The 17,225-nt window shown below is 46.1% G+C and overlaps 1 protein-coding gene across 1 annotated transcript; it reads left to right on the forward strand.

Moving 5' to 3' along the window:
- Window positions 1-6,748: 6,748 nt before the first annotated feature.
- On the forward strand, window positions 6,749-12,507 carry KRT1 (keratin 1). The gene is made up of 9 exons (XM_061415985.1): window positions 6,749-7,367; window positions 8,438-8,652; window positions 8,965-9,025; window positions 9,394-9,489; window positions 9,660-9,824; window positions 9,956-10,081; window positions 10,634-10,854; window positions 11,576-11,610; window positions 11,719-12,507. The coding sequence occupies exons 1-9, from the start codon at window positions 6,789-6,791 to the stop codon at window positions 12,039-12,041; spliced, it is 1,821 nt and encodes a 606-aa protein (XP_061271969.1). The 5' UTR covers window positions 6,749-6,788; the 3' UTR covers window positions 12,042-12,507.
- The last annotated feature ends 4,718 nt before the right edge of the window (window positions 12,508-17,225 follow it).

Genomic DNA, 17,225 nt, shown 5'->3' on the forward strand with positions numbered 1-17,225 from the left:
ATCTTTCCCATACGTCTCCTTCTGGACAGGAGTTGGGATTGACTCAGAAAGCACGGCCCTGCCTTTTCTTTTCAGAAGCCCTGACCATCCCCATCATGGAAGACCGGGGGGCAGATGGAGGGAACTATGTGCCTGAATCCAAGGATTCTTGGAACAGAGATTCCACAAAGCAGTGAGATGTGAAGGCCAAGGAGAAGGAAGGATCTTGGACTCTAAGGAGAAGTTTCATGTGATATTCTGGGGCTGAGCAATGGGGCTGGGCACTAAAAGAGACCAGAGGATGTTTCCTGGTACAAACATTATTCCTGTTAGAGATGAAGAGAGATCCCATCAGGAGCAAATGCCTCTCATCTTTAGCTCATCCTGGTGAAAAACATGAATGGGTCCACAGCCCTTTACTATGTACAAAATGCTTTCACACACATTCTCTCAGATGACCCTCACTGGCACTGGGAAAGTGATGTGGAGATCACATGCGGTCCCTTCCACGGGCCGTAACGTGCGCCATCCCTGCTTCTGGTCCGTGCTATTCCTGCAAGGCAGTTACTCAGAGGGAGTGCCGAGCAGACCCATCCATCCACCAGCAGAGGGGCGGACAGGTGGGAGAACGGCACCCAGGGCAGCAAGACTCCCAGGGAAAGTGTGCCAGCTGACCCTCCCTCTGAGAGGCTGGGGCAGGGCGGGGAGTTCTGGGGATCTAAATGTAATTCCACCAGCCACTCATCTACATAGATTTCGATCTTGAGACACGGTGAAGAGGAGGAGCAACCATGGTTCAATAAAATTCTCACTCCGTCTGACAAGGCGTATGTTTCTGGGCTGGGAAAGTCTTTGGTCTAAGGAAGTCTCTCAAGAATGTCGCCTCACTCTCAGTGACCGGCCCTTTGGCCCAGGAGGTGTCTTCTAATTATAAGCCAAGGGTTCTGATGGTTCCTCTTCAAGCTCAGTGTAACTCCCATTCTTTTGTTAGAACCACCGCCCTGGTTTTTATCAGCTCTCTGATCAGTCCTAGAAATTGTATGTCTTCAGATTGATCAATGCTACGTTGCAAGGCTGAGTTGGGAACTTGGGATGCTGGGAGCTTCTCCAGCTTGGAGGATCTGTTCTGAACATCCCAGTGCTATGCCTGAAGGGCTTTTAGGGGTGTTCCGGTGATGTGGCCCAGCTTCCACACCTGTTTCAGTGTGCCCGGCCCCGGGGATCGTCCCCGCCCAACAAAGTAGGCATCCCACAGGGAGGGTTATTACCAGCCTGGTCTCACTCCGTTCAGCTCAGGTGCACTCAGTGTTCCTTTCTGTAGTGATGGGCCCCTAGTTTCCTATTACAGATTTATGGACCCCATGATTCCCTTAGGTTTCCTTCCACAAGATGCCCTCATTTCAAGAACTTGAACTTCCTTTCCAGGTCTTTTCACTGTTTTCAGTGAAACATGGGGCTTGTTCCAAAGCTTTTCCTGATTATTATGTCTTCTTCTAGGTCCTTCCAAATGCGAAGGCGAGAGAGATAATCCCTGCTCCCTCTCTCTATCATTTACTACATTTCAGTTTCCCTATAAGTTAGATATAGTCTCTATTTTATAGATGAGGAAAGCAAGATCAGAGAGGGTAAGTGACCTGCCTAGGGTCACATAGCTAGAAATTTGCAGTCAGGAGGTAGACTGTGCCTCAAAGTAAGATAATCTCTACCTCTCTTCTTCCATATGTTCATCTTTAACTTCCTCTTTTCTGACCTCTGCTCTGCTCCAGCATTGCCAGTGGGTGACTTCTGGGGGCCTCCTTTGCTGTCAGTCTTGGAACAGGCTGCCCCTAGCTCTTCACCTGTCTCCTCTGTAAGGAGCCTTGGCCCTTTCTCTGCTGACTGTCGGCTTTCAACATCTCACCCCGCCTCCCCATTGTCTGTCATTTTCCTTTAGGCCTTCCAGGCTTTAGCTTTCCCCACTGCCCTGAAATTTTCTTCTCCCACGTCCCTGGTGGAGTCCCACAGGGCTGGGTGGCTTGTCATTGCATGTCTCTCTTTGACGCTTTTCTCAGTCCCATCCCTCGAAAAGCTCTCAAAATAACACCACACTGCCCCTCCCTCTCCCCTCAGCCTGCCTGTGACAGCCTCATCTCATTGATCAGTTCTGGGGAGTGTGTGTGAAGATCCTGGGGATTGGAGGTGCTCCAGCATTCTGTCTGGCACTGTTGGGAGTACCCCTCAGGGACAGGAAATCCTGTGGGAAGCTGGGGAAAGAACGGGGCTGAGAAGGTACCCAAAGACACAGAGGACTTAGTCTTGCTTTCAGAAGGCTTACAAAGCAACTGGGAGACAGCAAACACATATGCACACAAGTGAAAATGAGCCAACTGATACATCAATATGCATTTGAATCTGGCAGCAACTGAGCTTAGGAAAAGAAACCAGTGGAGCAGCTGAGTGATGTTAATCAAGGAACACTCCCTGGAGGAGTGGGCCTGTCCACTGCTCAGTGGAACAGATGAAATATAGGCATCTGTCTTCAAGGCCTGCTAGACCAAAAACAGATATTCAGGCCCAGATGCTGAAGAATTGAGATCTTGACTATGGGCAGGAGTTTGAAGACAGTTGCCAAGGCAACCTGAAGGTCTTTCAGAGAAGAGTAGAAGTAGGCTTGGAAGATAGAGTGTTACAGAGAAAAAGGGAAGAAGAGAATTTGGCCTGGGCAAAACAAGCGAATGGCAAGGTCAACGTGTGAGCCCTGGTAAGAGGATGATAAAGCTGAAAGTGATGCGGGTGGAGAGGCAGGCCAATGGCAAGATGAGACCCATGGGGTGGATGAAGGCAGGCATGTACTTGGGTCTAATGAGCTGGCCTTGTCAGTTACCACCTGGGCACATCTTTATGAACATAAAATGTCTTTTTTTAAAAAATTGGAAGATAATACTTTTACGTTATGTTAATTTCTATTGTACAGCAAAGTGAGTCTGCTGTATATACACACGTATCTCCTCCCTCTTGAGCCTCTGTCTTCCTACCCCATCCCACCCGTCTAGGTCATCACAGAGCACCAAGCTGAGCTCCCTGTGCTATACAACAGATTTATGTAATTTCCCTTCTTTAAAATGGGGCTAATAACTCCTGCCACATGGACTTTTTGTGATTTTTAAATGAATTGTAGCTCCTACCACATGACTGGTACCTGTCAGGGTTAGTGTTTCTTTCTGGTTGCATCTTTCCTTTACTTTTATAAATGCAGGGAACGCAAATAAGCCAGAAATGAGGGCTTGTGGTTATCATCTTTCTCCCATCTTTGCTTTTTAATATCACCACACGCTCATCACCATCCTAGGGACTCGGTAGGACACAAACTTGGTTACCAGGCAGCATTTCAGTTTCTAGTCATTTGAGGAGACCTCAAAAGTAAGCAGTGAAAAGAGAATGGAAGCTTGATTCAGAAATTGGAGGATTCCCAGGAATTGACCGTATGACTTGGGAAAATGTTTTGACATCTCTGGGTCTGCCTTCTCACTTTTTTGATAGGCAGGTTAGATGGTGGCATCTTGGAGTGATTCTCTTCCCACTCATTTACAGGAACCAATTCCCCCAGCCTATCCTTGAGCTGTTCTCTAGTTTCAGAGGAAGAACACTTGAATCAGAACCAGAAAACTCAGCTTCTAGTCCCAGATGTGTCTTTTCCAAGCTGGAGTATTTAAGATGCTGAATCTCTCTTGAGTCTCAGTTTTGTGTTTCATAAAATGGCTTGAACACAGCACGACTGCCCAGTTCTCAGGACTCTTGTGGGAATCGTGTCTTCTGAGTCTGTTCTTGGTGAGGTGTAGGGTGCAGATATAAGCTGATGGTTATTTTATGCCTTCTTGTTGCTTCTAGCAGCAGCTAGTGTAAGTTTTGCGGTTCTGTGAATTGTCTATGGACTGTTTGCCTATCCACCTCTTTGATTCTTCTCTATGTCAGTTTCTTAGTTTGAGGTTGGAAGCATGGATCACTGCAAACATCAGCTGTGGGCTGGCAGAGGTAAGAATGAACACACACACACTCACACACACATACACATATGCACACCCCTCCAAACTGCTAGAAGGAATCAATTATGCAGTGATATGTCTCATGAGGGAGTGTGCTGAACTAAAAGGATTTTGATTGCCTGTTAAAAGATGATTAGGCAACAGGTATCACCCTGCCAAGACCATCCCAAGTCCCATCGTTCCCAGTGAGGGACAAGATCTGGATTGCTCATTCCCTTAAGAGATGGTTGGTGTAGCAGCTCAAGAATGGTAGCTTTGGGACAGAGTCTGAGACAACAGTGCCATGGAGATTAGGGGAAGGGGAGCACTGGGGAGGTGAGGGGCACTTTCTGGAGGAGAGTGTAGGGCAGAAACTGTGGGAAAAGAGGATGGAAAAGGCACAGTGGTGAGGAGCAGGCTGGAGAGGGTGTCCTGGTTCATAACCATAGGGTGATGGGACCAGATGGTCTTCACTGACAACCTCCCTCCTGCATAGTTGGTATTCCCCAGTGGAGCCCTCACACTTAAGTCTATGACTGATCAATACCACTCAGGGTAGCTTAAAGCCAGCTGAAGTCAAAATCCACTGCTCACAGAGTCTTCAATTCTGTATTTACATGCCAGGGTGAGGAGCATGCCTGGCTTCTAAGAAGTGTCAGAATGAAAGTCTGTGTAGGGTCCAGGTCTTCCCAGATTCCAGTGCCACTACTGGCCATTAAGACTAACCAAGGGCTGCTCTCCAGGGAGGCCCCTGGGGATTGTTTCCTGACCCCTGCAATGCATGCTGGGTCCTTTTGCATCTGAATGGCAGCAAAATCCAGATCACTGACTCGATGGACATGAGTTTGAGCAAGCCCCGAGAGTTGGTGATGGACAGGGAAGTCTGGCATGCCGCAGTCCATGGGGTCGCAAAGAGTCAGACACGATTGAGCAACAGAAGTGAACTGGCAGCAAAATCCCTACTGAATTCTGAGTCTCCCCTTTTCAGAGTAAACTGGAGAAACATTTTCCAAGCACGTGCACGTGTCTGGAGCCATGGACTCAAAGGGATAAAATAGGCCTTCTGCCCTTGGAGCTCTCTGCAAGGGAATGGCTTCCCAGACTATCTGATTTTACACACAGTGGGCAGCACACCCTGAATTCAGCTTCTGTGCTGTCATATAACATGTGGGTTAGGATCTTGTGCACTGCAGCTTGGCATCCCCTGTTCAATCCCAGCCATGCTGTCTGCCATCTATGTCAACCTGGCAGGCTGTCCAACCTCTGTGTCTCAGTTTACTCATTTTAAAAATGGGTAGCATAGTAGCGTCTATCTCAAAGCATTTCTTGAAAGTTGATATATATAAAGCTCTTCCCTGGTGACTCAGTGGTAAAGAATCCACCTGCCAATGCAGGAGATGTGGGTTTGATCCCTGGGTCAGGAAAAACCCCTGGAGAAGGAAATGGCAACCTACTCCAGTCTTCTTGCCTGGGAAATCTCATGGACAGAGGAGCCTGGTGGGTTACACGGGGGGTGCAAAAGAGTTGGACACAACTTCGTAACTAAACAACAACAACATGTAGACCAGTCCTGGTACCTGGTCAGTTATTGATACATTATTAATTAGCTATTCTTGCTCTAGCTTGCCATTATAATTACTCTCATTATTATTGATGTTTTACTATTGACATTACTGTTGTCCAGAAGCAATTTAAACCTCTCAGGCCAGCTTTCCTGACTTCCATCATTGTTCTCTCTTCCAAATCTACATCCATCTTTTCTTACAGTCTAGTGTGAGTCCTGAACCGCTCGTCAAGTCTCACTGCCACTCCTTTGTTTTATGAATGTATGAAATAGCATCTGTGTGTTTATCTCATTCTCCATATGCTTGTGTGTGTGTGTGTGTGTGTGTGTGTGTGTGTGTGTTTGGCCATACCCTGTGGCTTGTAGGGTATTAGTTTCCGATCAGGGATTAAACCTGCGCTTTCAGCACTGGACCACCAGGGAATTCCCGCCATATAGTTTTTCAACTGGTCTTTGCATGCCATCCATGTGCACCTGTTTTCCCTTGCTGATTCTGCCCTTGATCTGTTCCTGCTCTGGTCAACCTCTGAGGAGAAGGAAAAGACAGAAAGCTAGAAACGAACAAGCATCTCCTTTCTGGTCCTTTCAGAGCACAAACCCACCCACCCATTCTGTTCCACGATAGTTCCTACTTCTCTGACATTAATGCAGCCCACCTATAAAGTTTATATTTAATAAAAGAGCTTCTTTTAATTTCTCACTTATTAAAGACAGCACTTGCTGAGCTCTGAGGTTTGGAGGGGAGATCTCAGAAATGGGCTGAAGAGCTCCTTCTGAGACTCAAGTGTGGGGAGCTGCACCTGCCAGGCTCCAGGAGAATGGGCTGAGCAGCTTCCACGGGCAAGGCAGCAATGGGAACTTCCCTATCTCTGTGACAGGAGGTTATGAAATCCTACCAGGAAGCAGCAGGTGGCAGATGTGGGGTCCCATTTTCCTAAGTCGCAAACTCTCAGAGAGAGATTCTGCCTGATAACAAGATTACCACACGAGCGATCTTGCGTGTGCAGCAACTTTCAGAGCCATGCTGAGAGCTAGGTGTGTAGCGCTTATCATACTGCTGAGGCTCGTAAACATCTTGTATGGCTGCAGGCGAGCCAAACCTTGGAAAGGCGCTGCATCTCGCTGACTCTAGGGCCAAGCCCAGCTGGCTGCCTGTATATAAGGGGAAGTCTCTGTGCTCCAGGTAGAGGAGTGTTAGCTTCTTTCCTTTCTCTTAACGTGGCTCCTTCTCTCTCCACGTCAACATGAGCCGACACTTTAGCTCCAGGTCCGGGTACCGTTGTGGCGGTGGAGGAGGGGGCTTCAGCTCTGGCTCTGCAGGGGTGGTCAGCTACCAGCGCAGGTCCACCAGCAGCTCTGTGCGCCGCAGCGGCGGAGGTGGTGGGAGATTTTCTGGTGGAGTGTGTGGCGGTGGTGCTGGTGGTGGTTTTGGAAGTCGGAGTCTCATTAACCTTGGTGGCAGCAAAAGCATCTCCATTAGTGTGGCCGGAGGAGGTGGACGTGGTGGTTTCGGTGGTGGTTATGGCGGCGGTTATGGCGGTGGTGGCTTTGGGGGTGGCGGTTTCGGTGGTGGTGGCTTTGGGGCAGGCGGTTTTGGAGTTGGTGGCATTGGGGGTGGCTTTGGGGGTGGTGGTTTTGGCGGAGGTGGTTTTGGTGGGGGCGGTTTTCCTGTCTGCCCTGGTGGCATACAGGAAGTCACCATCAACCAGAGCCTTCTGCAACCCCTCAATGTGGAAATTGATCCTGAGATCCAAAAAATAAAGAGTCGAGAAAGGGAGCAGATCAAGTCCCTCAACAACCAGTTTGCCTCCTTCATCGACAAGGTGAGTCTGTCGGCACAGTCCACCAGGACAGCTGCTCCTGTTCCATGTGGGATTGGCCCTGCCCAGGCATGTTTGAGTTTGAGCCTCAGGTTTCTGTGGTTGGATGGTTAAAAGGATAGTTTGTGGAGTTGTCTTCAGGAGATACATTAGAAGTATGTTTGCAGTGATTCTGGTGACTAACTTCTCTCCTGGGCAAAAAGGTCTGTGGTCCACATAAAGGAAGGTCAATCTGACCTCACCATGAAGTGCTTTTTTTTTTTTTTTAATTCAACTCCTGAGCTGAATTTGGCCTCATAGATGTTTAATAAAGATAATAGAAATGAGGTTAATTCAACCTTCTAGGATGCAAACAGAGCTCTGGAAAGGCCTTCCTAACCATAAAAAGGAACTTACTTGAGTATAAACAGAGCACATGGTGATATTGTAGCCAAAAGTGTACAGTAAGTCAAGGTCAAGCATCTCTTGCTGTCGGAAGAGGAGGACCGCACCCTGAGGATTTTCCATTCATACTGGACCAGGGTGGGGAACTTTTTGTGCTTGTATTTCTAAGTATCTGCTCTAGAAAAGAATGTAAATTATTTTTTACTTGATCATCAATAATGTCAACACAATAGATTTGGAATTCACTTTTTGGATTTTCCCAACGTACTTTTGAACTATGTTTGCTCAAGGAAAGCAAAACAATTTTTATGGTATTCTACCTAAAAAAAAAAAAAGAAAAAAGGAAGGTAAATCTCTTAAGTATCAAGTTTCTGTTTCAAAATATAATTGCAGTAATTTTATATGTGCTTTGCTATTTGGATAGCTACTCCCTTCCAAAGTTCCAATGGAAACTTTTAATTGCCATTTTCAATCTCATAGAAACTGAGTTCACAGTGAGTTGGGTTTTGTTATGAAGATGATGCTAACTTGATCATCATCTTCCTACTTTTTTCCTCTTCCGTGGCTAGGAAAATAAGCATTGAAGTTCTTTCCCAAGTGGCTGGGCCTGGCTCTGTGGTAGGCCTTGGTACTCAGTGGCCATAGGACTTATTTCTGTACCAGTGGGTAATGGGGTCCTGTGTTCTTAGGTGAGATTCCTGGAGCAGCAGAACCAGGTGCTTCAAACAAAATGGGAACTGCTGCAGCAGATAAACACCTCCACTAGGACCTACAGCTTAGAGCCCCTCTTTGAGGCGTACATCAGCCGTCTTAGAAGGACTGTGGACCAACTGAAGAGCGACCAGTCTCGGCTGGATTCAGAATTGAAGAACATGCAAGATCTGGTGGAAGATTATAGGAGAAAGTAAGGATTACTGGCTGGGCTACTCTTGGCTTTTGTTCTAAAATATTTCCGAAAGGTAGCAAGCTAAGACTACGAATAGCATGTAACAATACCTTTTCATAGGTTAGAGGGAAGTCAATTTGGCATTTTCAGAAATCTTAGTTTTCTCAGATGCTGGTAATAGTTCAGTGGTTTTATTGCTTAGAAGGTAAGATGTCTTAGGCTGGTTATGACAGGCAAGGACAATGACAGGCAATGCCATTTTTAGTCTAAAAAGCTAAATGTTGGGCCTCACCTCCCCGAATCTCCTCCTCACTTCTGATTTCCTTGCAGGTACGAGGATGAGATCAACAAGCGGACAAATGCAGAGAATGAGTTTGTGGGCATCAAGAAGGTGAGACAATTCTGTAGGATGCCTATCACATTTGAAATAAGTAAGAGTGGAGGATGTCCAATACGTAAGCAGAAAGAGGTCATAATGTGGAGAATCAGTTAATGGGCCTGAGGAACAGCCGAGGTAGAGATTCCCCCTGCCTGAAATTATCACAGACCCGACTTGTCCAGACACTCTGCTTCTCCAGATCCCTCAGGACTTCCTGGAGTGAGGAGGCAGTTCTCAGACAAGATCACTTGTGATACCAAGGGGTGGGACAGTCTAGGGATAAAGAAGTGAAGAAGACCTCTTGGAAAATCCCCTCCTAGCAGGTGAGAGGGACTCACCCTGAAAAGACTCTGACTTCATGATGTTCGTGGTTCTTCCAGGATGTGGACGCTGCTTACATCACCAAGGTGGACCTTCAAGCCAAATTTGACAACTTGCTTCAGGAAATTGATTTCTACAAAACACTCTACCAAGCAGTAAGTTCTCTAGTTTCAACCAGGTTTACCGAAATGGAGAGCCTTTAAGCCCAAACCCACTTCTATTCAGAAGAACAGAGAGATACCTTTCTTCTCCTGAAACCCTCTCCCTGTCCCAAGTTGTTCTTTAGTTTTAACATGGTAAGTCACTGAACTGTTATGCCTCGCAGGAGCTGTCTCAGATGCAGACTCATATCAGCGATACCAATGTTATCCTTTCCATGGACAACAACCGCAATCTGGACCTGAACAGCATCATTGATGAAGTCAAAGCCCAATATGAAGAGATTGCCCAGAGGAGCAAAGCTGAGGCTGAGGCCCTGTACCAGACCAAGGTGAATGGGCTGATGCCTGTCCAGTTTTCCTAAAATGTCTTTTCTTGCTATCGTGATTTTTCTCTTACATTTGTGTGCATGAGTCGTGGTGCATTCTGCCACCTCTGAATGACTTGATCTATCACATTTAGTATGAAGAGCTCCAGATCACTGCTGGGCAACATGGAGACAGCTTGAAAAATACAAAGATTGAGATTTCTGAGTTGAATCGGGTGATCCAAAGACTTAGATCTGAGATCGACAGTGTCAAGAAGCAGGTACTTTTCTTCCTCCTTCAACTACTCAGTTATATGGAATGGGTTGGGGTGTCCAGGTTATTGAGGATGTGTTCCTAATTTTGAGGCTTACAATCCATATGAAGGTTGTATTGTTATCTCTAGTTCTTTGGTGACTATGGTTTCTAGAGTTTGGCCATGATGCTAGGTTCTCCTTGGGGAAATTTATGAAAATGACCTAGTAAAGAAATAGATATAGTGGTCATGAGAGGTCTAGCCCATGGCCCAAAGTGAGACTTAAACAATGGTGGCTGAGAGGAAAGGCAACCAGGAGAGTAGGCATCTGGAAGAACGTCAGGTCTGTAGCAGTGAAAGAGTCTCAACTTAGGGCCCAGAGAGGCTGCTGTATCACATTTATTTAAGGAAGTTGACACAGTGATGTATTATCTCAAGACAGGTGAATGCAGGTCCTGTAACTCTCTGGGAGCCAGAGTACTGGCCTTACAAGGGTGGAGAGATCAATCTGAGACAGAAAGGCCAGGATGGAATTAGGTATTCAGAGAGTGTATAATATGCTGGATTCTCCTTTTCCAGATCTCTTCGCTGCAACAGGCCATTAGTGATGCTGAGCAACGTGGTGAGAACGCCATTAAGGATGCCCAGAACAAGCTGAATGAGCTGGAGGATGCCCTGCAGAAGGCCAAGGAGGACATGGCCCGCCTGCTGCGCGACTACCAGGAACTGATGAACACCAAGCTGGCCCTGGATGTGGAGATTGCCACCTATAGGACCCTCCTGGAAGGAGAGGAAAGCAGGTGAGGAAGGGACCCTGGGCAGGTGGCCACTTCTTATGTGCTTCCTCCCTTGGACACTGGTTGCTGTTGAAGATGCAGTCACGTGACTGCAACTTGTCCTGGGTATGGGGAAAGGAAAAGCACACAGCACAGGAGGAAGGGCTTGGTTTCACTTTGGGAGCCAGAGTCCCAAGCTTTTTTTTTGAAGGCTGTTGCATCTCTCTGAACTCTTTGAGAGAGAGCAATTTATTCTTCACCTGAGTGTGTGTGTATATTGGTCATCAGTCATGTCCAACTCTTTGCAACCCCATGGATTGGGGCCCACCAGGCTCCTTGGTCCATGGGATTTTCTAGGCAAGAGTATTGAAGTGGGTTGCCATTTCCTTCTCCAGGGGATCTTCCTGACCCAGGGATTGAACCTGGGTCTCCCACTTTTAGGCAGACTCTTTACTGTCTGAGCCATACCTGGGCTGGCTCAAATGTCATCTGACCTAAAGCCAGTGTCTTTGGATGTGGTGGGCATATTTACCTTGTCTAATTTACATGGAGGTTTTGCCCTGTTAGTACTGATGCTGAGAAAAATGACTGAGTTCAGGAGGCCAGAGGGAATGGGATTAGGTTTCAGATGAAGCAGACTGGGGGACTCCCAGGTAGGAAGACTCTTTAAAGATGGCTGAGAGGGCCTGGGGAGGCAGTCTGTGAAGCTCGCATCATGAGTATTGTGCTTTTCTTTCTCCTTCAGGATGTCTGGAGAGTGTGTCCCGAACGTGAGTGTGTGTAAGTACAAGCTGATTTCTCAGGGCTTCTTCTCGGGTGCAGGGCTTGCTGGTCTTGCTGAGTTGGAAAGGGAGTTGGAGTTGATGATAACGAAGTGTTCTCTTGCAGCTGTGAGCACCAGTCACACCAGCATCAGTGGCGGCGGTGGCCGAGGAGGTGTTGGTTTTAGCTCCGGTGGCGGCGGCTACGGTTCTGGAGGTGGCGGCGGCTACGGCTCTGGAGGTGGCAGCAGCTATGGCTCCAGAGGTGGTGGCAGCTATGTCTCTGGAGGAGGCAGCAGTGGGAGCCGTAGAGGTGGCTCTGGAGGAGGCGGTGGCAGCTCTGGAGGCAGCTTCATCTCCTCTGGAGGTCGGGCATCCAGCACCAAGACCTCTGGTGGCAGTTCCAGTGTGAAGTTTGTTTCCACCAGCTATTCCAGAGGGCCCAGATAAAGAGGTCCTCTCTCCTCCATTAGCTTTCTCTCTCCATCACTACCAAATATGCTTCCGAGTGCCTTACTGGAGGAAAAAAAGCTATAGTTACACTGGCTTATCCTATTCCCTAGCTCTGTCCTTTCTGCTCTGATTTCCAAAGAAAATTTTAAAATCAGTGGCAATCTCAGTCCCTCAGCTAGGACCCTGCTCTGTACTCTGCCCAAGAAACACTTCAACAATCACTGCTACACACATTACATTTCAAAGCACCTCCTTAAGTCAGCCAGAGGAGAGCTGGTCAGACCCACGGCTTCTTTGCCATGGACAGAGCACAAGCTTGGGACAGCTTTAGTATCCTAACTTGCACAGCAAACTCTGTGCTGCTTTGGTTTTGTACATAAGGTGTAAGCCAGTTGTCTTTTGTGGAGAGGTCTTAAACTCCCTGTTTCCTGTGTTGCTGCAATAAACTGCATTTGAAATCCTCTCTGTGTCTCCATCTCCTTTGTTCACAGCACTGTCCATCCTGGATGGGTGTTCTGTGGGGAGAAGACCCTGGAGCCCTATGGCGTGTGTGTGTTGGGGGGTTGGGGCACATGAACATGAGCGAGGTGGGGACACTGGTCAGACAACACTGAACTTGAAACATTCAACATTTAACTAGAATAAATTCTTGCCCAGAGGGTGAAGGTGTCATGAGAAATAGAGAGACTAGGGTAGCAGGTTTTACTCATCTGAGAGGGCTTTTTTGAAAAGGGCAGTGAACCAAGAAGGTTGGGAAGGAGAAATCTGGCATTGGAAAGGGGGGAAAGTATGATTGGAAAAGCAATTGTTTATGTGAAATAGCCAGTGATGATGTTATCAAAGAAAACTTGGGTCCACTTGCCCTTGTGCAGTAAAGCCCATGTACTGACACCAGGTTATGATGAAGGAAAGTACCGTGTTTACGGTAGGTACCAAACAAGGAGTCTGGGGAACTAATGCTCAAAAGGTCCAGACTCTCTGATGGCTTTCTGGGAAAGGTCTTTTTTTTTTTTTCCAGGAAAAGGAAGGATTTATTACTTGCAGCAAGTAAGGAGAATATCAGAGATCTTTCCCAAAGAAGTCTCTGCCTCAACAGCAAAATTGGGAATGTTTTGGAGTTTCTTAAATTAATTTATTTTTAATTGAAGGATAATTGCTTTACAATGTTGTTTTGGTTTTTGCCATACATCAACATGTATCAACCATAGGTATACATATGTCTCCTCCCTCTTAAACCTCCCTCCTACCTTTTCCCACCCCTCTAGGTTGTCCCAGAGCCCTGGTTTGAGTTCTCAGGGAAAGGTTCTTAAAGACAGGTTGAGGGAGAGGGTTGCAGGGCATGTGATCAGCTTGTGGACATTCTTCTGATTGGTTGGTGGTGACGTAATTGGGAGACAATATCATTAACCTTTTGGTTCCAACTGATGTGGGATCTCCATGCTTGTGGTCAGCACACAGTCAAACTTCCACTTGGTGGGGATTTCAGTATTTGTAGAACAGTTCAAAGCATATGACTCAGAGTATTATCTACAATCCTTGAGGAGGAACTAAAGGTCCTTGACTTTGTTTAATGGATAAACTAGCCTTATTTTCTCTTGCTGGACTGTTTTCTTTGTTTCTGCATTTTCTCACTTCTCTAACTAAACTGATCTTTAGAACCTGGGGAAGGGCTAGGAGGCTAGCCTAGGAGGAGGCTAAAGTTTTTCTGCAAACAAGAGGCAGGCTGAGGACCTAGGGGAGGGTTCTGTCATGGGAAGGCCCCCCCGCTAGAGTCCCGCTGGGCTACAATGAGAGGAGTGTGAGTAACATGGGGTCCACAGCTACTATAGTCAGAATACAGACTTAGGTATAGGGAGTTCAAGAACCAAGAGTGGTAATGGAGAACTAGACATTCATTTCGTCTCTCTTTCAGGCCACCATTCAAAGTTCTGCTTAATGTAAGAAGTTCATTTGTGGATATATAGCCCACACTGCTATGAAGTAATACAATGGGATAGCATAGTGGCCAGAAGCATGAATGTTTGGAATCAGATATTCTTGGGTTTGAACCACCACCATTAACGAACTCTGTGATAATGTGTAACTTAAAGACCCCACTACACCTCAGTTTTATTATCTCTAAAATGGAGATAATAATGCCTTCCTCATGGAAATTACTGTGAGAACAGAATGAGATGATGAATGAACGTGGCTTAGCATATAATAAGCCCTCAGTGAGTTTTAATGATAATGGTGGTGAAGGTGATGATGGTGATTGTTGTAAGGTGATGAGCAAGGTTGTTGTAACCTTGCTTATTGGCCTCCACATAACTCAGTAGATGTTTGTTCTAAGGAATATCAGCTTCCTAGCAAAAGCTGAAAAAAAAAGAAATCATGAAAAAGTCTGTCAGTTTTCTGAGGATCAACTTTCTTAGGTTCCTATTAGGAAAAATGTTTCTAGCTCCTGTGTTAGCGAGGGCTGAAGGGAATAAAGAGGGCATAGGTCAACATGAGTATCATTTAAGTGTCTATCAGTGAACTCTATCCCTTCTTCCTGGTCACCTCTCCATCAGAGCTGCTTCCTGTCTGACTGATGTGAGAGTCAGGAAGGCTTTATGATGGATAGAAAGAACAAAGAACTTTGATTCAGAGAACCTGGGTTTAATCCACTGTGGTATTTATGGGGCAGACAAAGGAAGATAATCCACAGCTTACTGGACAGGTGGATCCTTGGACAAGTCACTTGATCATTCTACAAGCCTCAGGAGTCTTGTAGATGAAGTGGGGGTGAAAACATTTGCCTCTAGACATCAAGAGGATAAGATATACAATATAGAAATGCTTTGTGAACTGTGAGCTTGTCAAACAGTATTTAAATGAAATTAAAAGGGAGTGATGAAAGAGTAGAAGAACATGGTTGGTTGTCAGGGCCACCAAGGGGAGAAGTATCTTGACAAGGTCACTGTGACACAGTGATAGCTTGTAGGGACAAAACATTGGTTTTGTTAGTGAACCCAAGTTGAATCTAGTTCTGAGGCCTAGTATTTATAGGCCAAACATATAAGAGATGGAAACATGAACCAGGATATCTATGTATTAGCTTGTGGGAAACCTGTATTTTCAGTGGCTGAAATACCAGAGCCACCCCACCCTGTTATCCAGATGCCTGGGAGACTAAATTAGTTACAAGGGGTGGCTCGGTACTTGTGGATTTAGAACAGTGGGAGTTGGAAGGCCTTGAGGGAGCTGGCTTCCTCTCCTCCATGGGAGAACAGACCTCTGAAATTACCAGATACAGTTCTGGGGACACTGTTGAGTGAATAGTGATGTATTCTGGCACTCTGGCACACACTTCCTAATCTCTTTCTAAGATACAAGTTTCTTTAGTCATACGTCAGTATTGGAAATACCCTTCCTTGTTTCTTTTGAACCTAGGTTTTCTTGGTAAGTTCAGACATGAAGCAGAAACCACTACAATTTACAGTGAAACTTATCAGAACTTTTAAGGTCACAGGACTATATGAAATCTCTCTGTTAGTATATAATAAAGAATTAGATGAGATGGTTTGACGGCATCACCGACTCGACGGACCTGAGTTTGAGCAAGCTCCGGGAGTTGGTGATGGACAGGGAAGAAAGGCATGCTGCAGTCCATGGGGTTGCAAAGAGTCGAACATGACTGAGCAAATGAACTGAACTGAACTGAACTGAACTGAAAGAACTAAAATGAGTATGGTCAAGCACTCAAATGCATTAATACTAGAAGGACAGCAAAGGAAAAAATCTAGATTCTGATCAGTTCAACAAATAGTTCCTGCACACATACTGTATGTCAGGGACAAGTCAAACATTGGAAATACTCTGATGAGTGAGACGTGATTCTTGCCCTCAAAGGCTTGGGTGATAAGAAGTATGCCAGCGTGTCATTATGATGCACACAACCCACGCAATGATAGAAGCACACACAAGGTATGGAAATGGTACATACAGAAGTGAGAGTGATAACAAGTGATGCCTGGCAGGGTTTTAGAGGATAAACAGGAATTTTTCAGGCAGACAAGGAAGGTCAAGACAGACAATGACATTTAAGGTAGAGGACACTCCGGGTAGAAGGAGTACAAGCAAAGACAAAGACAAGAAAGAGTAAAATTGCTTGAAATAATTGAACATCTGAAGGATCATAAGATTACTGACAATAAATGAGGGTGAAGAGTTAGATTCAATCAAGAAAGGCCTTGTACTCATTCAATAGAGTCTAGGATCTAGACGGTGGGGTCAGAAGTTCTCAGATGGGGTTTGGGGATCTACCGGCTTATTACAACCTACTAAGGGAAGAAAAGAGGTTACATTATGCTACTTGTAAGAACTGAGCATGAACCACAGTTTATCATGTACTTGAGTATTTTTGTTGTTCAGTTGCTAAATTGTGTCAGACTCTTTCTGACCCCATGAACTGCAGCATGCCAGGCTTCCTGAGACCTTCACTATCTCCTGGAGTTTGCTCAAACACGTCCATTGAGTCAGTGATGCCAGCCACCCAACTCGTCCTCTGTCGTCCCCTTCTCCTTCTGTCCTCAATCTTTCCGAGCATCAGGGTCTTTTCCAATGACTGGTCTCTTCACATCAGGTGGCCAAAGTATTGGAGCTTCAGGTTCAGCATCAGTCCTTCCAATGAATATTCAGGATTGATTTCATGAGTTTACCCTAAGAAATTTGATCTGCCAATGGATGATCTACTTGCGGAAGTGTCATTTTTTAAAGATATTTTTTGGGGGAGAAGATGTGACAGATAAGGAAGAGACAATAAAGGGATTTAATGATTGAGTGACATGGTTAGATTGGTGTTTTAGAGGGATCACTCAGACCAGATTGAATGAGTGTGAGTGATAGTTGCTCAGTTGTGCCCAATTCTTTGCAAACCCATCAATTATAGCCTTCAGACTCCTCTATCCATGGAATTCTCCAGGCAAGAATACTGGAGTGGGTTGCCATTTCCTTCTCCACAGACCCAATTGGAGGGGCCCATATTGAAGGTAGGATGACTTGTTAGAGGATTATTCCAAAGGTGCAGGCAAAAGACAATCAAGGCTTGCATCTCAGCTCAAGTCCTTAGAGGTGGCAGAGTGGCCAGAAATGAGGATGAGGAGCTGCATTCCAGAGGTAGTCAGGAATTGAATCATCAGGGCTTGGTGATGGATTGGA

The sequence above is a fragment of the Bos javanicus genome, chromosome 5 (assembly GCF_032452875.1).
Source record: "Bos javanicus breed banteng chromosome 5, ARS-OSU_banteng_1.0, whole genome shotgun sequence".
Classification (NCBI taxonomy): Eukaryota; Metazoa; Chordata; class Mammalia; order Artiodactyla; family Bovidae; genus Bos; species Bos javanicus.